Raw genomic sequence first — 23921 nt, 5'->3', positions numbered from 1 at the left:
ATTCATCAGTATGGCATTCTTACTAATATCAAGAATGAAGAAAATAAAAATAATCTCTACTTATTTGCAACACTGCTCTAGGTATATTTACAAATTCGATTAGATTAGAGAAAGTAATCAGAGGCATGAAACTTAAAAAAAAAGACATAAACCTACCTCTATTTGCAGATACATGATGATATACCTAACAAAAATCTTAGAGAATCATGATTAAACTAATTTAAATACTAGAAGAATTCAATAATGTACAGGTGCTGACGGCCCTGGCCATCCTTTGGCTTGAAGCTACATTAATCTCCATGCAAATTGCAGTACCATTTGTATAGACAAATAACAATTATAAGATTAAGCAGAGCATAATGGCCTGCACTTGTAAACCCAGTACCTGGGAGGTTGAGATAAAAAGATCACAGGTTCAGAGCCCCTTTCAGCAACTTAGAGAGACCCTGTTTCAAAATAAAATATCAAAATAGAAGATTCAGTGGTAAAGGCAATTTGATTTGCAGTGGACAAGAAAGTAAAATGATACATGCTTAATGCTTATTAAATGCAATCATTTAATGTTAAATGCTTAACACTTGCATGAAGTAAAATTCTCCTGAAACATATAAGAGAATACTTCAACAAATGAAGACATATTCTTGTTCTTGATGGTATTATCAAAGTGTTATTTATGAATAAAAAATAATTACAACATCTATATTACTCGTAATGATTTGCAGGTTCAAAGTAATTCTGATCAAAACGTCAATGACATATTTTGGGCCCAATTATGAAATTATATCATACTCATTATTTTTACCCAATGGTCTCAAAAACAAAAAAAAATTGAGACTGACAAGCTTCTCAATGGTGGTGCTGTATTAACTTTTAAGTTAGCAGGTCATGCCCTCTATCATAAATAAAGCGTATAGTTTGTACATTCCAGAACATCTATATCTTAGGTGAAGTCAGTATCCTATAGCATTAAATTGGTACTGTCTGCACATCTGCATTCCACTGACATTTTTACAACTCTTACCACATTAAATATAAAACTTCCACTGGCTTGGAAATGTATAATAATAAATCTAAATGGAGTATGAACTATAAGCCACAACAATGATTATGAATATTTCCTGTATTTTTAAAAGATATTATTTAGAGTACAAGTATAGACTGAATATTATTAAAACATAGAAATGCAAATAGAAATTGTTTCATGTGCACTACTTTTTCCTTTTAATCCAAATAATTATTAATCTAGTTATACACCTATGGAATAAGAACTTATCTATCATCTTTCTATCTCTATTGTCTGTGTATAGGTTCTGTATGTGCACACTCCTGTCTTCTACATAAATATTTTATTTTAGTCATATAGATCTTTATTCCATTGAAAAAAAAATTGTGCAAAAAGAGACCTTCCCAAGCCTCAGGCACATATCTATCAATGATTCTGCCCCAAAGGCTCAATTGTCAAAATTAGAATTAATCTATAAACCCATATCCTTTCCATTATTGATATTGTATTATCATAAGCAGCAAATATTAGTGATATATGATAGGTACAGAGTAAAACAACTCAAATTAACTCCTTGAAAAGACAAAAACTTGGAGCTTATGTCATTTTATATAAAACTACACCATTAAACATCAAACTTTCTTCTTGTTTATATAGATTTTTAAAACTCAGACATATATATATACATAAATCTTTATGTTTTTTATTTTGTTCTAATTAGAGAAATTATCCTGCATACATAAATAAATTTAAGCAAATTCCTTTAGAAGTATAATTCTATGCTTATCCAAAGCTGCAGTTGATGTAAACCAGGGAAGAGGGGAGGAGGAAGAAACCTACACACGCACGAAAATCTCAAATCTCTGGTTGGCAAAATTCAAAGTTACAGAACAAAAGATTACATATACATATATGTGTGTGTATATATATATATATATACATACATATATGAATATATTTCTCACATAAAATAGAAATTGTTTTTAATATATTACTTCTAACATATATTAAAAATAAAGAAAATATTATTGCATCCAGCATTCTTTATGAATACCAGTATTCGATAACTTCCATAACAGAAGAACTCTGAGCACATGCGGATTTATTTTTAACTTAGATTATTTATTATTTTAATTTTTGTGCTTTTATTGGTGCGTTATAACCTCACATCATAATGTAAATCATGTTGACAATGACATACAGAAAATGAGGAAGGGGGAAACAAAGAGGATCGATTTTGACAGACCAGCAATGAACAGTTATGATATAGAATGCTTTTCCTTTCTCTCGCAGGATCGACATCTTCAAGTACGTGATCTACGGCATCGCAGCTGCCTTCTTTGTATATGGCATCTTGCTGATGGTGGAAGGATTTTTCACAACTGGCGCAATCAAGGATCTCTATGGGGATTTCAAAATCACCACTTGTGGTAGATGCGTGAGCGCCTGGGTATGTTATTTTTCTGCATTTAGCATTCAGTGTGGTTTTATTTCAGTAGCACACAGGTGCGTACACTCATGTGCTGAGATTTAAAGTGTTCTTTAACACAGAGACGTTCCTTTCTGTGATGGTTACCTTAAACCCAGATGATGTTATTTCCATATTAAGATTATTTCTTGTAAAATTTCTATTTCAAGCTCTCAAATCATATGCAGCATGGCTTGTTTTGATTCTAGAGGCAGCTAAACTGTCTATTGATTTATGATTATTTCAAAGGCATTCAACCTTCTCATACAGAATAACAGATAAATCTATCCTTAATGTATAGACAATCCATATATGTCTGAACCCTCACTTAAACACATTTTTATATTGTGCTATAAATTCGAGGGCCAATATAAATGTTGTTTTTGCTTTCTATTGACTTAGAAGAGAAATTATATTAATTGTGGTCTTGAGCCCTTCTTACCGGGGCTGGAACCCAGGGGCATTCTACTTTGGAGCTACTCCCCTAGTCCTATTTTTATTCTTTACTTTGAAATAGAGTCTCATTAAGTTGGAGGAAGCATCACTAAGTAGCTGAGGTTGACAGCACACTTGCAATCCCTCTGTCTCAGCCTCCCCAGTAGTGGGATTACAGTGTGCGCCACCATACCCGGCTTCCTTCCTTTCTTTTTGTGGTACTAGTGATTGAACTCAGAAACATTTAACCTCTGACCTATACTCCCAGTCCTATTTTATTTTGATTTTGAAACAAGGTTTTTACCAAGTTGTAGAGAGACTCACAAAGTTGATGAGGCTGGCCTTGTACCTGAGATTCTTCTGTCTCAGCTTCCCAAGTACAGGGATTAGAGGCATGTTCCACAATCACTGGCCTTAAATATTTATTGATATGATATTGTGATGAATCGAATTTGTAGACTTATGCTGGAGTTAATACAGTGTAGACAAAGCATGTAAATATCTACTACGCACAAAGTGGTATACATATTTGAAAGTACATTTGTATGTTTTCTATCTTTGACCTTTTTTCTTTTTATGTTATATAAGAATATGTGATTAATTATAGCAAACAATTCATATTTTTGTCTCTATTAAAAATGACATGTTACTTCAAATTTAGAGAATGGTTAAAAAATTCATGTTAACCTACAGACTTTTTCTTTACTAGCTTGTAACAAATTCTGTGATGTTGCTCAATGTCAGTAGTGATAATAATATGATAAAATTGAGTTGTGAATATTTGTAAAAAAATTTTATAAGGTTCATATGTTTGTTTGGGGAAATTTTATCTAGTACTCAAAGAGACAAAACATATGAATGTAAATAAAACTAGAATTTTAATAAGTGGATTTAAACTGGGCCTTATCATTTGAATTCTTTAGATCAGTAATATCAAATTATAGACCTGGAAGAAATTAAGTTTCACAAAGATCTTGGATTAATGAAAGAAATATAAATATTCACTGAGCTAGTTCCCAGTGATACCTAAACAATTTTCCTAGTAAAAAGGCAAATTCTGATTTTAAAATAATTTCTATTTTACCAACAGAGAATGGTGGATTCAATTAATAATGGATGTTTTTATAATTGGGTTAGTATCATCGTAATGCCTTTTGTGAGCCTTAGGATTTTACTTACCTTCTCTGGAGGATCCCGGTTTCCTCACTGATGACATCAAGATCATGACTAAAGCTCATTCCAGCTCAAAGAGTCCAGGATGCTACAGAAGTGAGAAGACAGGAATGAAGGGGTCTGTAGGCACAGTTCTACTCTCAGGGAATTTCTTTTTGCCAGGGCAACTGCACTCATTTGTAATATTTCATTCTGAGTTATATAATTACTTTATAGAAAAAATAATCACCGGAGAAAATGAATATCTAAGCACAGCTAATTATCTGCCTGTCTCTGAAGACTCTTAAAGACATCTCAAATAAGGACTTTTTTCTTTTTTATCCTTTTTTTTTCTTTTTAAATTTTATTTATATGTGGAACATATTGAAAATGGTATACATTTAGACTGTGCTTGGTGCCCTCCCCCCCCCAACAATGAGTGTCCAGGTTAACCATGCTATATTTATACTTTTACACATATTCAGATGTAGCTCCTCCATTAATCAACCTCAGCCTTCTTCCTCTCTTACCCTTCCATTCTAGCTTTGCTGAGATTTCCCTTCCATTATCTGGAGTCCCTTCCATTATCTGGAGGACTCCAGATAATTTAGGGGAAATCAAATAAGAATTTTTAAGGCAAAACATGAGCCGCATTTTCTTTCTGTAATAGTAACAATTGTGTCAGCAGTCCCACCCAACAGAGCAGAAGGGTGGCATCAGCTGCGTGGGCTCCTCCGGGCTCTGCAGCAGGGAGTCAGCCCACGGAGATGGCCCACCCACGTCCTTAACACCCCCTGTCCTCAGGGAAGAGCAGAACTCAGGCTGGAATGGAAGCTGCATTCCGAGGCACACTGAACAGAGTGGGGCATAAATAGTTGTGGCTGGAGCCAGCCCCTGGCGTCGGTGGACATTCCCCTCTACCCCCAAGTCAGCTTACCACTGTGGTGTCATGGAATCAGAGGGGGAGAGACGAAGATTTGTGTTCTACCCTCTGCTAGTGCTTTTTCTTCTTTTTCCTGTGCCTTACCTCCTCCTTCTCCTCTTCTTCCTTCATTTTGTAGGTAGATTGTTTCTTATGGCCTGCCTTGTGTTTAATGAGTTAACATATTTTTCCATCTTCCTCATCTTAAAAATTGTGCTTAAAAAACAAAAAACAAAACTCGTACTTAAAATTTTGTGTGTGTATGTGTCTGGAGGTGGAACCCAGGGGCATTTGACCTCCGAGCTAAGCCCCCTGCCCTATTTTTTAACCAGGTCTCACTGAGTTGTAGAGGGCCTCACTAAGTAGCGGAGGCTGTCCGGAAACCGCGATCCTCTAGCCTCAGCCTCCCGAAAGCTGGGATTATAAGCGTGCGCCACCATGCCCTGCTAAAACTCGTACTTTTATTGAAGCATTATAACCATACTTCATACTAAGTTTTAGTGTGAAAGACACATGTGTGCACACAGCACCCACGTCATTTCCGTCTAGAACCCACCTGCTCTCTCGAAGCCCTTCATTATATTGAAATTGGTACAGAAGTTTGAACTACTTACTTCATCAAGTCTCCCATTTCCCCTCCCACCTCCCTCCCAAATCTCTTCCCACTATTCTACTGGCATCTTTGTGCTATCAAAGTTCTATGAGTGCATTTTTACTCGGAATACGGAACAACAGTAAAGGGTGGAATAAGTTTCTTGCAATAACTATCCCAAATTAATATGAACATAAAATGGCCATTCTGTTTCTATTCCTCAATGCTGAATAAACAATAAAATCGTTTCTAGTTGATACCACATCAGCACAAAAGCAATTAATTTCAAAGCAGCCATATTTGCCCAACAGAGGACACTCATCGATATTCTCTTTACTCATGGAATGTTCTTGGAATCATAACAGTCTGTGCAATGTGTTTCCTCTCGTTCAGTATCAAAGCCTGTCTCTCAGTTTTAGTGCTAACATTCAAAATTCAACTATAATTTATAAATTTCTAATTTAAAAACAAAAATTGGAAAAATTAAAAAATATATTTTTCATAAAACAACAATAAAATACCCTATGGATCTCTGTTTTCTTTTTATAGAAAAGCCTTCAGTTTCTGTACTTAATACAAAATCACATTTTAAAATTTGACCCCTGGGGAAAAATCTTCACAAATTATGAATTTCCGATGTCTACTTACAAAATTTCTCTAGTTTAAGTCTCATCTGTTGGTATAAGTATTTCAATTAAGTTTTATGATAAAGCTAGAAATTTTTATTAATTGGAAACATATTCAAGTTTATATAGTTTATGAATCCCAATGTAACATATTAAATACATTCTATTACTTTAATAGCTGCTGATGTGGTTAAGCTCCATGTTATATGTGTTGTATGTTCATAAGATACTTCACAAATAGAACATAATTTTTAATTTGTTTAGTTGTACTCAGTATACCCTTTTAATATACCAATCATTTTCATCTGTGTAATGGTTATTATTTAAATAAGCCACAGGGCTAATGATGAAATAATGGTCATGGGTTTCAAATGGTCTTCTCTTGATAAGTGTCTATCCAAGTCTTTTGCCCATTTTATTTTTTATTTTATTTTTTTTTTTTTGCAGCACTGAGGATGGAACAGAGTGGCATTCTACCTCCAAGCTATACCTCAGCCCTATTTTTTATTCTTTATTTTGAAATGGGGTTTCACTGGTTGCAAAGGGCCTCACTAAGTAGCTGAGGCTGTCCTTGAACGGGGATCCTCCTGTCTCAGCCTCCCGAATGCTGGGATTATAAGCATGCACCACCATGCCCGGCTTTTGTCCATTTTAAATCAGAGTGTTCAGGGTTTTGGGGAGGTGGTATATTGGGTTGAGTTCCATATATATTCTGGATATCAATTCTCCCTGGTTCCCAATTTGCATTTACTTTTATACATTCTCTAGATTGTCTCTTCACTCTGTTGATTGCTTCCACTGAAGAGAGAGGATATTTAGTTTGATGTAATCCCATTTGTTTTATTCTATTTTTGTTGCCTGTGCTTTTGAAGTCTTATGCAAAATACCTTCCACAGCCCCACAGCATGAAATATTTCTCCAGTTTACTCTTCTAGCAGTTTAGAGGTTTCTATCTTAAATATATTTAACTCTGCAATCCATCTTGAGTTGATTTTTTTAATATAGTGAGAGATAAGAGTCTAGTTTCATTTATTTCCATGTCAATATTCAGTTTTCCCACCACGATTTGTTGAAGAGACTGTCTTTTCTCCTAATGTGTGTGTTTTGGGCGTCTTTGTCAAAAATTAGTTGTCTTTAAGTGTATGGGTTTAATTGAGGGTTGGTTCTAAATTCTATTCTATTTGTCAACATCACCATGCTGTCTTTGTTACTGTACCTTGGTAGTATATGTTGAAATAAGAAAATCTGTTATTTCTAGCTTAATCCTTTTGTTTAAGATTGATGTGACTATTTGGTGGTTCCAAATGAACTTTAGGATTTTTTTTATATTTCTGTGAGGAATTTTTTAGTACTCTGATAGAGACAGAATCAAATCACTGACACTTTAAGTAGTATGAAAATTTGAATGATACTAATTCTTTTAATTCAGGAACATGAGGGATCTTACTATTTATTGTGCCTCAGTTTCCTTCATCAAACCTTTATAGTTTTCATTTTGGAAAACTTTCAGTTCCTTAGTTAAATTTATTTTTTGGTTCTATTTGGAATGTGTGGTCATTAGATATGTATCTAAAGATATATATTCATATATGTATATATATATTTATATTATCTGCAAAGATAATCAATTTAATACCATTCTTTCCAATTTAAAATTTTGTGTCTTTTTTGATGCAGAGGACAAAACCCAGGCATTTTCACATGCTAGGCAAGCTCTCTCCCCCTCATCTACACTTTCAACTCTATTCATTTCCAATTTTGATGTCCTTTATTTCTCTCTACTATCTAACTCCTCTGGCTAGAACTTCCAGTAGTGTGTTGAACAAAAGTGATAAAAATAAACATCCTTATCTTGGCCCATGTCTTAGAGGAAAAATATTCACCTTTTCCCCTTCAATGGGATAAGAGTCTCCCATATATAGATTTTATTGTGTTGAGGTACATTTCTTCTCTACCTAAATTTATTATCATGGAAGTTCTCTTTTACCTTGAGGGGCTATTGAATTTCATCAATACCTTTCCTTGTTCTATTGAAATATTAGGGTTTTGTCCTCGAGTTTGTTAATGTGATGTATCATTTTTATTAATTTGCATCTGCTGCACTATTTTTGCATCCCAGAGATTTGATAATCTTTAATGTGCTGTTGAATTTAGTTTGATGACATTTTTTGAAGATTTTGCATCTCTGTTCATCAGTGATTTGGGTTCACAGTTTTCTTTTCTGTTGTATCCATGTCTGGTTTTTGGGATCAGGGTAATGCTGGCATTGAAGAATGAGTTTGGAAGTATTTCTTCCTATTTAGTCATTTAAATAGTTTGAATAAAATTTTAAAAATCCAGAGTTCTTTACATATTTGGTATATTTCACAGTGAAGCCTTCAAGTTCCAGGTTTTCCTGTGATTAAAGCTTTTTTATTATTTTTGTTATTTGGTGGTCTGTATGAGATTTTTATTTATTTATGATTTAATTTTGGTACATTGTATGACTCCAGGAATTTACTTATTTCTTCTGTGTGTTTCAGTTTGATGTATATACTTGTTCATTAGTAGTTTCTTATGATCCTTTGTATTTCTCAGCTATTATAATTTTTTCTATTTTAGCAAATAAACAAAAAGGGGGACATAATTTACTTCAGAAACTCATGTTAAGGTTGATAATTTACCTATTCCAATGAATAATGAATGTTCTCGATGAAATCTAAAGTGGTGCGTCCTTTCTAGAAAATCGCCATTGGATTTTACCCAGCTAACATTAGAGGAATTACTCTCTAAGCCAGATATAAATTTATGAAATGTATTTTTAAGTAAGACTTAAAATTTGAAATTATACTTGATTATCAAGCTGCAGAATTGATTTAGCATGCCGGGCGTGGTGGCTCACGCTTGCAATCCCCGCGCTTGGGAGGCAGAGACAGGAGCATCGCGCAGGTTCGAAGCCAGCCGCGCTGGCTTTAAGAGACCCTGTTTCCAAAAATTAAAAAATAGGTCTGGGAGTGTAGCCCGGAGGTAGAAGGGCTTCCAGAAACCCCAGTACCACCAAAAAAAAAAAAAAAAGAAGAAGAAGAAGAATTGATTTAGCAGGTACGAAAATATCATTAATTTTGTTGTCCATCTTCATCAGAGCTCTTGGGTTCCCAGGTGGCTTGTCAATGACCAGTGATATTTTAAAAGGCAACAGGTTTCCTCAACAGTAGGTCTTTGCTATGGTTTGGAAGTGGTTTGGTTTGTCCATCAAAGGTTCATAAATTGGCAGTTTGTTCTCCAGTGTGATGGTGTTAAGAGATCAGGAGACATTAAAAAGCTAGGGTCTACTGGAAGATATTTAGATCAATAGGGAGTTTGGCTTCAAAGAGAATAGTGAGTCTGTTTCTCTATGCAATTTCGATCTCTTGCATGTGTGTCTACCCTCCTGATGCCGTGTGCCAGAAGGTGCTCATCAGAGCCAAGCCAATGCTGGCACCATGCTCTTGAACTTCTAGAACTGTGACCTAAATAAATTGCTTTCTTTATAAGATACTCAAACTTTGGCATTTTTTAACATAATAGAAAGTGTACTAATACAGTCTTAAGAGTGAATTTAAAATATTCAGTGGCACCTTTATGCTGTTATCCAGACTTTTTTATGCAATTTATGGAGGACAGGCAGAGTAAACTTAGTATAATTCTGAAGGACCTCAGAATTTTTGAATAATAAAAGAGCATCGGTTTTAACCTGAAGTCACCAGCAGCATTAGCTCTAGCCAGGAGTCAGCTTGTCCTTTGAAGCTTTGAAGCTTGTTACTAACTTCACCTATATAACTGTGAAAGTCCTAGATGGCATCTTCTGTCAGGAAAAGGCTCTTTCATCTACAGTAAAAAAAAAAAAAATGTGGTTGGTGTAGCAACTTTCACCAAAGAATCTTAGCTAGATCTTGTGGAAAACTTCCTGCAGGTTCTATGATGGCTTTCGGTGCTTCTCTTCCCATCTGATGCTATAGAGAATACTTTTTTTCTTAAACCTCTGTTCACTTCAAAGTTTGGCCCTACAGCTCTTTTACCTCCCTAAACCATCATAGAATTGAGGAGGGTAGGGCTTTGCTTTGGTTTAGCTTCAGCTTCAGGAACTGTTATACCTGGCTTGGTCTTTTACATAGACTACTAAAACTTTCCTCACATCAGCAATTAGGTTGTTTGTCTTTGGTATCATTTATGTGTTCACTGGAGTAGCACTTTTAATGCCACTTCTTCAATAAATTCTTGTTTGAATCCATACCTTGACTAGTTGTGACATTGGAGGCTTAACTTTTGGGACAAAAAGATTTCTCACAAAGCTTCATCATTTCTAGCTTTAGATTTAAATAAAAACCATGCAGCTCTCCTTTTGATTTGAGCACTTGGAGGCCATCATTGGGTTATGAATTGGCCTGTTTTTTATACTTTTATCGGTGTGTTGTAATTATGCAACATACTCAAAAGTAATCCATCCATACATGCACACATCACTTGCGTATTTTCCTCCACATCCCACACCACTTGTCCCTACTTCCTCCTGGTATATGTTAGTGAGATAGGTAGCGATACCTACATATATTGATATAACATTATTTAATTTATTTCTTCAATATTTGTATAATTTCAGTGTTGTTTTGTCCCAATAAATAGATAGATCTGAAGAGAATGAGAGAGACAAGGAAACTACTGAACTACTGAAAGTTTGGTAGAGCAGTCAGAAAGCACACATTTATTGATTAAGGTCACTATCTTATATAAAAGCAGTTTGTGGATTCCCCAGAGAGTTAAAATGGTAACACCTAAGATCATTGTTCATAAATCAACAGATAAATGTAATATTAATACTCAAAAGTTTGAAATATTGCAAAAATTCTCAAAATGTGACAGAGATACCACATTTCTCCACATGGTATTGGGAAAATGGCACTGATAAATTTGCTAGGTTTGGGGTTGACATGAACATTCAGTTTACTAAACATGCAGTGTCTCTTAAATGCAAAAAAATCAAGGTGCAATAAGACAAGTTATGCTTATACTATGTAGGGAACTTTCATTGCCTTAAAAATCTTCTCTTGCCCATTTGTTTACTGTCTCTATAGTTTTTCCTTTTCTGGCATGTCACACAGCTGAAATAATATGTTTTCTTTTCAGATTGGCTTTTTCACATAGCAATATGCATTAGTGCTCCTTTCTCTCTTTTTCTGCCTTGACGGTTCATTTACTTTTTACTATTAATATATCATTCTTTTTCTTATCTGAGTGTTGTGTAGTTTATTATTCACCTACTAAAAGACATCTTAGCAGCTTCTAAGTTTTGACAATTCTAAACAAAGTTGCTATAGACATAGGGAATCATATTTAAATAGTTTTCTAATCACCACTTGTGCATTGGTAGTTTGGGGCCATAATTGTGATGGTGATGGTGATGATATTTGAGTAATTTACATAATTATAGTCATTTTCTCTGCATTAAACCACACACTGTATAGATTTTAGGAGAGCCTATTGCTTTCAGTGTTTTAAATGCTTTTCTACTTTACATGTGGAATGATGGGCATTTGTTTGCTTTCCTTTGACCTGGTATTTTCATGGCCTAGTGCTGTGGCTCTCAACCAGGGTCAGTTTTCCCCTCAGGATATATTGAGAAATTCAGGCTGCACAACTGACACCTAGTGAAGGGAGGCCAGAGATGACACTAAACACCCTGCCATGTACACAAGAGTCCCCGCAACAAAGAAATATTTGGCCCCAGATTTCCATAGTGCCAAATTTTAAAAAGTCTGATTCAAAAATTTGGATTATACCTATTACTCCACTCCTCCAAACCTTTTCCCAATTCAATGCTATTAGTATGCCCTTCTGGCTTATCATCCCAGTTTTATTGTTAATTTTAAGTGTACTACCCTATAGAGTCTAATTATGATGGTCATAGAAGCCTTCACAGCACAAAGATTTATGAGGTCTTTTATTCCAATATGGCAGCAGTTCTTAACACTTGATTCCTATTGGAATCCTTACACAGATCATTAAGATATATCCCCCAAACAGCATAAATATCTCTTTCTGACACTACTCAGATGATGCAAATGTGTGGCCATGGCTAAAGATCTCTATTAGAAGCTGCGGTCCATCAGCTCATATTTACCTTTTGAAACTACTGGATCACAGGTCTGTGCTATTTCTATACTTGAAATCTAATCTAATGCTGCTTCTTTTTTGTTGTTAACATGAAAACACAATTGGGTTCATACTCTTTAAATCCACTACAGGATGGCAACATATCATTAAAATGTACTACCATGAAATATAGGTTTCAAGCTAAGATTTTTGAAATCTATTTCTCCATTTTGTTCTTTCAAAAGTGACAGAGAGAGAGAGAGAGAGAGAGAGAGAGAGAGAGAGAGAGAAATATCTTATAAACACGGTCTTGAACCAAGTTTGATAGAACCCTAACTTCTCATGTGCTATTTTTATTTCTACTGACATACATCCGTTTAAGCTGCCACAGAAAATCCATAGCTTGATAAATTGTGATCTTCTTAGATATAGAATCTAAGTTCATAGGAGTTCATATGAAAAGACAATTTCCTTTTTCAGATTGTGTCCAAGTTAAGTACAATGGAGTTTCAGTAGCTACAAAATCAAGGAGCAATAATATAGAGCCTTCTTTCAAAGAATATGAGGACCTTGATTCTTGTAGCTGACACTTCAATTTATTTATTTTTTTGCTAAAGATTTTTTTTATTTAGCATTGCATTTATACATCATAATGGGGTAAAAAAAATTGTGTAGACATAAATACACACATCACCCAGCCAGCCCCACCTAGTCCCCACCTCTCTCCCTCCCAGTCCCCCTTCCCATGCTTGCTTTAGTGGTTGACTTCAATATGAATAAGTACATCATGCGCTTTAAAGCGTTTCCCTCTTCCCACCTCCCATCTCCATAGTTAGGTTGTCTTATTTGCTCCTCTATAAGATCTCCTTTTTCACCTTGAGTTCCTCCTATGACTCCATTCACCCTAGCTTTCACATATTAGGGAAAGCATCCAATTCCTTAGTTTTTGCCTCTGACTAATATCGCTTAGCATAATGTCCTCAAGATCCATCCATTTCCCTGAAAATACCTCAATTGTAATATTTTTATGGCTGAGTAAAATTCCATTGTAATTTCTAACTAATTAAAATATCTAGTTGACATAAAAATAATTACATGTTGTTTTGTTTACTTTCAAGTCCCAACAAATTCATAACAATTCTGTTGAATTTAATGCAAACACATCGTTGGCTCCAACATATTTATTTGAGTAAAAAGGATAACAAAACAAGAAGTATGATAACAAGAATAATATCATTTTGACAGTCATTTACATGTTATAATGAAATGATGCTAAACATCATATGATGGGATAAGTTATATATTGATTAAATGTCTGGAATCCAACCCCACAAAATCAATCAATTCATTAATAATAACAATATTATTTTTTTTCTTGTGAGTCAGAAGGAAGTAATACACATCTAGTGTCTGTTTAAACCCACAAACACCAAAACAGAACAGAAATTGTTTCCTTTCTGTCCATATTTAGCCTGTGAAAGTACAAAGTAATTAACTTGTATTAAATCACCTGTTTTTTTTTTTAGTTTATTGTAGAGAATGCTTATTGCTAAATGACTTAGTATAGTGCTTCCCTTATGTTGATTTAAAAGCTCTGTGAAGAGATTTTGCCTCATTTTTAGTTCCCAATGAGGAAAGTGACCATGAGGGCTTATGTGATATGTCAAATTCATGAAATAGTGACCAGGCCATCTGACTTCAAGTCCAGTCATATTTTCTAAATTTTTACCAGTTACTTTTTTCACTGGGTTCCACAAACAGGTGCGGAGCTGAATTTTAGAAGGTTTTTTTTTTTTTAATCTGAAAAGGAAGGTTAATAAAGGTACACACACACACACACACACGCAAATAGTTTTTCAAAATAAGACATCCATACATTCTCTAGCTGGGGATGGTGGCACATGCTTATAAACCCAGCACTTGGGAGGCTGAGACCAAAAGATCAGTTTCACAGCCAGCCTCTCAACAATGTAGTGAGATCCTGTTTAAAAATTTAAAAAAAATATTATAGGGCTGGAGGTGTAGCTCAGAGGTAGAATGCCTTTGTGTTTAATCACCAGTAAAACATACACATGCATATATACATACATATGCGCGTGCACACACACACACACACACACACACAAAGTTTATACATTTTAAGGGTTTATAATAAAAGTATCTTATTAATGTGTTAATATTCAGATGACAAACATATCTATTATATTACTAGCAAGGCATAGATAGAATAAATTTTAACCAAGGTATATTTTATTAAAGATTTTTTAACTGGATTGTGAATGGTCATTTTCAACCGAAATCTTTCAGTTTGAATAAGTATCATATTCTAAAAACAGAAAGTAGAAAGATGGAATTTAATTTTACCTTCTTTATATACCTTCAGGGGTAGGAAATGCGACTCTAATATAAACTGGTTAGCACTCAATATTCAAAAGTAAATTCTTGTATTTTTCTGATAATAAAATTTACACATTGATAGTAATGGAAATATTTTCTCACCACAATGATATACTCTGTATCATCCATCTTTATCAGTGTGTTAAAACACAAATTGTAGCAAAAGAAAGAAAATGTGAGTCAGTGCTTGTGGCTTCAGAAGTCACACTTTCATTGCCTTGTGAAGTGGCATCGGGGACCCAGTTCAAAGTATTCCAACCCACTTTGAAGTTAAACCCATTGAAACATGCAGATGTTCAATTCAGCCATAAACAGCACCTTCAGAAGAAGCTACTGAAAACTCCCCCAGGGCAGAAGAGAAGCAAAACAAGATGGAGGGGATGTGCCCAAAGCATGCTAAATGCTGCCCCTGGACTTTAGAGCTACATTTACTCCTTCAAAGCAATGAGCTTACAGGGGCCATGTTGTATTCATTTTCCTGAGACTCTACATTAGCCTTGAGAGCTACAATTTTAAAGAATGAAAATACTAATAAAGAAGACAACCCCCACCCAAAATTTAAAAGCTCTACTGACAGGGATTCTTAACATTTGAGACAGTTTTCTTATTTTTTTATTTTTTTTATTGGTGCATTGTAGTCATACATCCTAATGGAGTACAAGATGGTGGAGGCATACATGCACACATCACTCAATTAGCCCTTACCCAATTCCCGGCCATTCCCTCCCCCTCCCTCCTTCTCATGTTTGGCTTAATGATTGACTTTGATATGTTTGTCATGAACATTAGAGAATTTACCTCTTCCTCCTTCCATCCCCCTCAATTAGATTGCTTTATTTGCTCATCTGTAGCATCTCCTTCATGTAGAGTTCCTCCTATGACAGTTTTCAAGAATTTCTATAGAATTTTGTCTTGAGTGAGAGTTTATTTTGAATAATTTTTAAAGAGCTCCTTATTCTTTTAGTTTTTTTCCCAACATTTGAAATAAAATCAAATTCCCTTATTCCTTATAGTCTTATTCAGGCAAAGAATAATGGTAATAATCTTAATAATATCAATAATAAAAGCAGCCAAAATTTTGTCACAACATTTTATGGACAGGGTTTTATTTTACATGGTTTTGTTTTATGTTTGTTTTGGTATTGGGGATTGAGCCAAGGGAGACATTCATTCTCTCCTATTTTACATTTGTTTACTTATTTATTTATTTATTTATTTACTTATTTATTCACTTACTTACTAACTTTTGGTACTGGGTAACCATAACCCAGGGGCATTCTACCTCTGAGCTACACTTCCAATTCACTTTATTTATTTATTTATTTATTTTTGTTTTGAAACAGGGTTTCACTAAGTTTCTAGTATTTTTAGACCAAGCTTCATTTTATTCTAGATGCATAAGGCTTAAATATGTCTTCCAAATCATAGTTTAAGGATATCATTGGGACAGATATTGGCTCATCATACTCTCCCGACAACCACTAGTATTTTGCAGTAGAAAGCAACCAGAAATCATATGTTAGGTGAAATAAAACACAGTGCTAAAAGCATGTGTTTAATCATATTCTAAATTACTAAAGTTCTGTGACATTTGGCAACTTATAGAAGGTGTGATTTCAAGTCTCATTAGCTTCATATCTTGCCTCCCTTCAAATTGTTATCCCGTACTCTCATTAATATCAATAATCTCTGTCTCTATTCATCACAATGTGACTTTCATATAGATGCATAAGCTCAATTAAGTCAATGATGCTCACTTTATTATCTTTCAAAAGCACTATCTTTAGCATGTATTATAAAAGTCATTTTATAAAATTGACTCCTTTGAGAGTTCGCCTAATTATAGGGTAAAGCCTAGTTATAACTTATCACCAAAGGAATTAATAGGATTGAATAAGAGATTTAATTTCATGTATTTACTATATATATGTTATCATTTAAAAATGTGTTCAAGTTAAGGCAGAATACACTACTGCTTTTACTCAAGTATTCTTGATGTGTGCTTATAACATTCAGAAGAACCAGATACCTGTAAAAACTTGGTTTCTGGTGTCCAAGGTTTATATTACATTTTCTCACCTATCATCTATTATCTGCCCACTAACAAATAAATCTATATAAGCTTTTTATCTAGCATGTATCCTACACTTGAACTAAAACTTTGTGCAAAGTTATGTTGAAACCAAGTTTTTTATTGAACTCTTATCTAGGATACATAACTGCCTTTTAACATTAAAAGTTTTTCTGAAAGAAGTTACAAAACTTCTTTTCAAAACTAAAATAATATTTTAATGGGTTTCTATAGTAAAAGTAAAATTAATATGATTTAAAGTTCACAAAAATATTAAAAGGCATAAAAGTATATACTAGTAATATATACTAATGTGATTTGAGAATCATCACATTTATAATGTTTATTATAAATTATTAAGTAACTTAAATATCTCTGATATGAACTGGTGCCATTTTAATTATAAAATAAATTTATTGACAGCATATTAACTCACTTGGAATTTTTACAGTAAAATCCCCCTTTTTGCAGAATTGCCTTTAAATATACCAGCTAAAATTGTCTTCTAAGCCTAAAAAATTATAGAGATTTTTGAGATAAATTCATAAATCAAATAGACATTAAATGCAATTATATAATTTTTATTTTGCAAATCAAAATCTCATCCCAGATGAGATTTTCCAGCAGGTTTATTCATATAATTCATTATACCCTTAGCTTCACATTCTGCAATTTTAAAGTGTGTTGTGACAATCATTCATGTATGGCTATTCCTCTAAAAGCCTTATATATTGAGCTTTGCAGATTGGAAGCCCTTTGTTTCGAGTAGGTTATGCCATTTTCTCTCTTGCAGTTCATTATGCTGACGTACCTCTTCATGTTGGCCTGGCTGGGAGTCACAGCTTTCACCTCTCTGCCAGTTTACATGTACTTCAATCTGTGGACCATCTGCCGAAACACCACCTTAGTGGAGGGAGCGAATCTCTGCTTGGACCTGCGTCAGTTTGGTGGGTAGATAGATTCTGGACCTCTAAGTGTAAAACAGCACCTCGTATTATTTTACTGAAACAACTGCCTCTAGGATATTGTAAATCATTTTGGAACCAACTTTACTTTTAGCAGAGATAAATTTATCATAACTATTCACTTTTTTGTTTGCTTCAAGGATAGAGATTTTTTTAATTGTTTGATAAAATGTACACATTGGCTAAATGAGAAGCCAGTTTCCATTTCAGCTAACCCAATAACATTACGCATGGTTTGGGTTTTTTTCCTCTTAAAATTCATATTGAAACTCAATCCTCACATGAAGTAGGGCCTTTAGAGAAGCCTAGGAAGAAGGCCTGGGCCCTACCTTAGTGACTACTAGCACCCTTTAGAAATGGTCTGGAGCATCTAGCCTATTCCTAACTCATTGCCTCCCCATCCTCTTTGGGAAGATGAGGGGATACAGCAGCAAAACATCTCTTAGAAGTGGGACCAGGCCTCATCAGTCACCAAACATGATAGCATCTTGACATTAGGCTACCCAGCCTCCAAAGCTGTGGAAGATAAGCTATTATGTACATATTATAGGACAAAAATGAATGTTTGGAAACATTTGTTTTCTGAGCCCTGCTCCATTACTGGTTAAATAATTCAGAACTAGTTACTAACTCATTAAGAACAGGATGCTATTACATAGTAGGCTTCACAGGCAAGTTCAGGAACTATTCACTTTTAAGGCATTCCCTTTTAGGTTCAAATAACTAGGAATTTTGGGGTGGGTGAAAGCTAATCTTACAACACATATGTATATTTGAACAGGCTGTCTGATTGTATTTCCTGGAATTGGGAGTTAAAATGTGGTTCCCCTTTCTTGAATTTTATATTCCTTTCCAAATCCAATCTGATGTCTGTATTCTGCTTTCATTCTTCCATGATAAGCTGGGTAAATTCTAAAATCTATTGTGAAGATGACCTAAGAAAGACATACTCCATTGTCTTAAAAATCATAGGAAAATCCTTTTTATTAAAAGATGATAAAGTCAAAGAACGCTAAATAAGTTAGCACTATTCCTTGGCTATTTTTATTTAGGGCTAAAACCTCTTATAACAATAATTATTACTCACATATGCATGGGCTTATCATATGAAGATTCTGTTATAAATCCTTTATGTTAAATTGTTTATTTCTCATAACTGTATGGTGGGAAATCATAATAAGTTCTTTCATTGGTGAAAAACGGAGGCACAATGATGCAAATAACTAATACACAATTATATAGTCGGCAAAGAAAGATTCAAATTCAGATAGCTCATCTTCAGAGTGTGTGTTCTTACTAAGTCAGTTTCCACTCATATTGAATAAAATTTGAACTAGACGTGTGGAAAGCTAGAGTCCAATCTCAGCCTATTTAAGATTTTATTTTATCATCTGTAAAAATATGGGAGCTATGAAATTTATAAAAGATAGGCAAATATGCTTGTATTTTCACTGGAAAAATATTAAAAGCCCACCTATTAACGTGTGGGAGCACGTTAAATATCTTTATCTTTAATATTTTCTCATACTTCAGAAAAAGCAGAGAAAGTTCACTAGAGAGTATCTAAAAGCCTGTGGTTCTATGAGTATACTATAGAGGGATTATTAGAGACAACATAGCAATCCTCTAGCCAGCTGACTGTGTATTCCAAAACAGTGGCCCACATCCTGGCAGATACAGCCTTGTAGTCGAATCCAGATGGGCATTTGTATTCAGCTCATGAAGTTCTCAGCAGGGAGGGATGTGGAGGGTTTTTCCTTCTACTGGGAGATTTTACTCTTGGAGACAAGTGCCTTATAAACCATAGCATTACAGGCCTTAAAGGTATTTGTTCTTTGTCTGAAATTCATAGATAACTGGGATGCAATGAAGTTACTATTCTTAGTCTTATTATCAGAGCCTTGGTTTCTCTTTTGGAAGTGTCACCGCTAAAAATACAAGAGCAGGGCTGTGTTTCATGTCAGGATCTGTATCTTCAAGAATGCGTGGAATATTGTCATGCTTCTGATTGAGAACATTCCACCTCTTATGATATGGTAAATGAAAGTAGGTGAAATAGATGTTAATAAGGTCTTTCGTCTCATCAAACCAAATTTTAGACTGAAAGATTGGGTAGACTAACGAAATACTTTTTAATTTTTTTCTCAATCTTGATTTCTAAAGGAGAGAAGAAACAATCTTTTATAAAAAAAAGTCATTCATTTTAATATTTTACTGGTTTCTAAAAATTCCTGTTAATTTTCCCTGTATTCAGGTGCTTGTGATAGCCAAATTAACCTAATTAATCTTAGTAAATTGAGATTTTATATTAATATATATAATTCTAAATTATATAAAGCATAGAATATTCCAAGATTCATATGATAATGGACCTAATTAATCATAAATATAGCTTCCTGGTATAAAAGAAATGGAATTCAAAGAGGTGAAATAATTTTCCAGGGTTATATCTACCTAGCGTGCCGTGCTGGGATGGAACAGTGAGTATCCTGAATCTTGGTCCAATTCCTTTCTGTATGAGTCTTTTAAATACATTTTTTTGAAGATTTAAAGAAGTTTATTAAAAAGATAGAAATACAGAAGATAGTTACAGCCTCATGTTACCCAGTGGTAACATGAAGCGGTGCTTTGAATGAAATCACCCTAAATAAAATTTTTATAAAAAGAAATGTTGCCAATTAAAATGTTAAGTGAACCATTAGTATATTTAGTAGACAGAATAATAGATCCTTAAAGATGTACACATCCTAATTTCTGGAGCCTGTGAACATGTGAGGTTACATATCAAAGAATTAATAAAAGTTGCAGACAGAAGTAATGTTGTTAATCAGCTGACCTGAAAATAAGGAGATTATTATCCTGGATTAGCCAGATGGGCCTATGTAGTCACAAGGGTCCCACAATGGATCAATATGGAGATAGGCAGCCTTGGCCAGGAAGTTCTCTCTGCAAAGGTGGCTCATTAGGCAGATTCATGGGGAGTCCCAGTTATTTCCTTTTAGACCCATCTAGGCAGAAAGAAAAGGCTGTACAGATAGATCTCTGGATTTGTTATACTATAAATGGATTTTTCTTAACACTAAAATAGTCCATGAAGTATCACTAAAGCAAAATTATTGGCAGCAGCTCTGAGGAAGGAGTTGATTATGCACCTTAAAAATAAGAATGCATAAACATATATACACGACTAACACTAAATAAAGATCATATGCTAAAAGATTAGGTATAAGGATTCCTAGTTCTTGAGGTTTTTTGTTTCTGTTTTTTTCTTGAGCAAGTATGTGTTTGGCACTTTGTTTTCAAAACAAATGAGAGTCATTGGAGGGTGAACTTGAATACATACTCCTATAAAATGAATTCTAAAGCTATGACGATGGACCATCTATGTGCTTGTTTTACAACACTTGGTTCCAGAACTCACAATAATTTATTCCCACCTAACAGTCCTGAGTTGCTGTCTAGAGACACCCACATTTGATTATTCTCCAGGTTATTCTGATGTAGTTGGCCCATGAACCACATGGATCAAAGGTCAAGATGAGCAAAATGTCAATTAATTTCCTTTTCCTAATGCATTGTTTTCAAGAAAATGTACTTTTTTGAGCGATATACATTTATAGGTATTAACAAAAGCATTGCACCAGTGGAACAAATTTAGATCCTGATTTCACCACAGTCTGGGGCATAATTACAAAATAATTGTAATGCCTGCACTATCACATTAATGGACCAAACCACTGAATTAGCTGTAATTGAATATGAAAATTCTGGTGGCTAGAGTCAGTTGAAATCAGAATGGAAATGTTTTTAACTTGCTTGAAAGTAAGATAACTTTGCATTCTGTGTTTATAATTTCTATGCCCAATTATTATCCACAATGAGAGCTGAAGAAGAATTTTGTCATTCTAATTCAACATAATATAACATGGAATTTACTGACATATGATCAGTCATAAGGTTTTCTGTCTGGGCTCTTGAAAATGTTCATAACACTAATGTGTAATTTTGTACATGTTTTAGGAATTGTGACAATTGGAGAGGAAAAGAAAATATGCACTGTCTCTGAGAATTTCTTGAGGATGTGTGAATCTACTGAGGTAAGTATTTTGCAGCCTTTACTTTTGTCAGAAGCTTAGCATTAGTTTTATTATTTGAAGAATATTATTAAATATACATTGAATTTTTTCTTTTTTTATCAGGGATAATTTTGCTTGCTTGTAATGGTGTTAAGCAGGAAGAATAAAGAATGAATATGAATAAGATGCTCTACATGTCTCCAAATCATAATAAATGTTTAATATGCCTTAGAAACCTATTTTAATAAAAAATAAAAAAGTATAAAATAGCCCCACATTGTTATAATATTAATGAAACCCATCTTTATAAGGGGTTTATCTTTATAATTAAATTATGTAAAGAGATGTAGTTTCAATGACTAAAAAATGTTATAGGAGAATAACTATTGTAATGTTTTTGATCACGTACAGTATTTATCAAAGCTCATTTTTTATGGTGTATAGCCTTGTTCATAAGGCAGTAATGGCCCTGATTTATGTACTGTGTGTAACTCTAATTCTTTTTTTTTTTTTTGCAGCTGAACATGACCTTTCACTTGTTTATTGTGGCACTTGCTGGAGCTGGGGCAGCAGTTATTGCTATGGTACGACCTCAAAGCTTAATGTTTGTTTTTGCAATTTAAATTACTAAGCAATTTGCTTGTAGAGATTATAATTTACCTTTCATGCCTGAAGTTCATATTAACTAAATGTATGCTGTCAGTAAAAAAAAAAAAAGAAGAGAAATGTTGGGGAGAACAATGAACAAATGAATAAAAATAAGGCTTAACCAAAATAAATACTATTACTTTCATACAAGTAATTTTTGATGAAATTCTAAGGGTTAAAACACTCAACACTGATAACATGAACAAAAGTAATTCACTACGACTTTAAATTCTAGACGACTTGATGTAAAATTATTTCTGAAGCATATATGTAATAGTACTTTGAGTAATATAATCAATTCCTTATGTATATTATTTTCTATACTTTAAAAACATTAAAAAGCTGTATTGTCACATATGGCAAAAGATGGATTTATTTCTCTTAAGATAAACTCAGTAGTTTCAAGCTATGTTTTCCTTTAGTTTTATCAGAAATATTAACTACAGTTCTTCAATTCCTTTTTCATCCCATCAGTCTTTTACTGAGTTTGGAAGGCCTACCAAATCTCATCTTTTCCTTTGTAATTTACCATGAATTGCAGGTGGCTCGCTGGAATGCCAAATATCAACAGTGAGGAAGTAAGCCGGGTGTGGTGGCACACTTGTAATCCCAGCATTTGGGAGGTTGAGACAGAAGGATTGTGGTTCACAGACAGTTTTAGCTACTTAGTGAAGCTTTTTGCAACTTAGTGAGACCCTGTTTCAAAATAAAAGTATAAAAAATAGGACTGGAGGTATAGCTTGGAAGTAAAATGTCCTTGGATTCCAGCCCCAGTACCGCAAAAACAAAACAAAACAAAACAAAAAGATAGTGAGCAAGTAATAGGTCCTTATTTTTGCATCTTGTAAAATAGGTGGTGAAGAACCGTAGAAGGCTGCCAGTAATCTTTTACCTGTAATAACCAAGTCAGTATTTAAAATGTGAACAATAGAGCTTTTAATGTGTTAAGGAAAGGGACACTTTAAAAAATAGTACTGTTTTATTTTGTCCAAGACTAAAAATAGTAGTGATTTTACTTCGGAATGTACGATGCTTACTATGAAGATCTTAGGTTATCAATTGGGGAATCAAAGTAGAACAAGGAACAAAGACTTTATATTCTTAACCTAAATGCCAGAATGTGCTCTGAATATAATCAGTGTGTTATGGGCAGTGAAATACCGTGCACTCATTATCCTTGATTTCAAGTGTTTTACAATTTCACTTAAAATTTAAGTTTCATAGGAAATAGAAAGTTCTGAAAATAACTTTGAGTAGTATGCATCTTTTTCCTATATACCTTTGTCTTTTTTTTTTTTCTGCTACCAGTTAACTACCTGGCAGTGCTACCAAGACAATAGTCACTCTCTGGAATTGTATTTTATCTCTTAAGAGCATCTATACTTTTATAGAACTAGTCTGCCTTCTGTCTTTAAATCTAATATTGACTAATTACCAAAATATTTAGTGCTTCCCCCC

General features: G+C 34.0%; 1 protein-coding gene across 1 annotated transcript in view; it reads left to right on the top strand.

Annotated features, from left to right (window-relative positions):
- Window positions 1-23921, top strand: part of GPM6A (glycoprotein M6A) — a gene marked incomplete at both ends in the record, with an annotated part of 131001 nt that overhangs the window by 106345 nt on the left and 735 nt on the right. Inside the window, 4 exons of the mRNA XM_080709756.1 lie at window positions 2297-2453; window positions 17568-17721; window positions 21760-21836; window positions 22334-22399. Coding sequence (XP_080565882.1) covers window positions 2297-2453; window positions 17568-17721; window positions 21760-21836; window positions 22334-22399 — 454 coding nt within the window. The remainder of the gene's footprint in view (window positions 1-2296; window positions 2454-17567; window positions 17722-21759; window positions 21837-22333; window positions 22400-23921) is intronic.

This window comes from Muscardinus avellanarius (assembly GCF_963383645.1).
Source record: "Muscardinus avellanarius genome assembly, chromosome: 14".
Lineage (NCBI taxonomy): Eukaryota > Metazoa > Chordata > Mammalia > Rodentia > Gliridae > Muscardinus > Muscardinus avellanarius.
The sequence above is the reverse complement of the archived record's forward strand: the minus strand, read 5'-3'. Positions and strand labels throughout refer to the sequence as shown.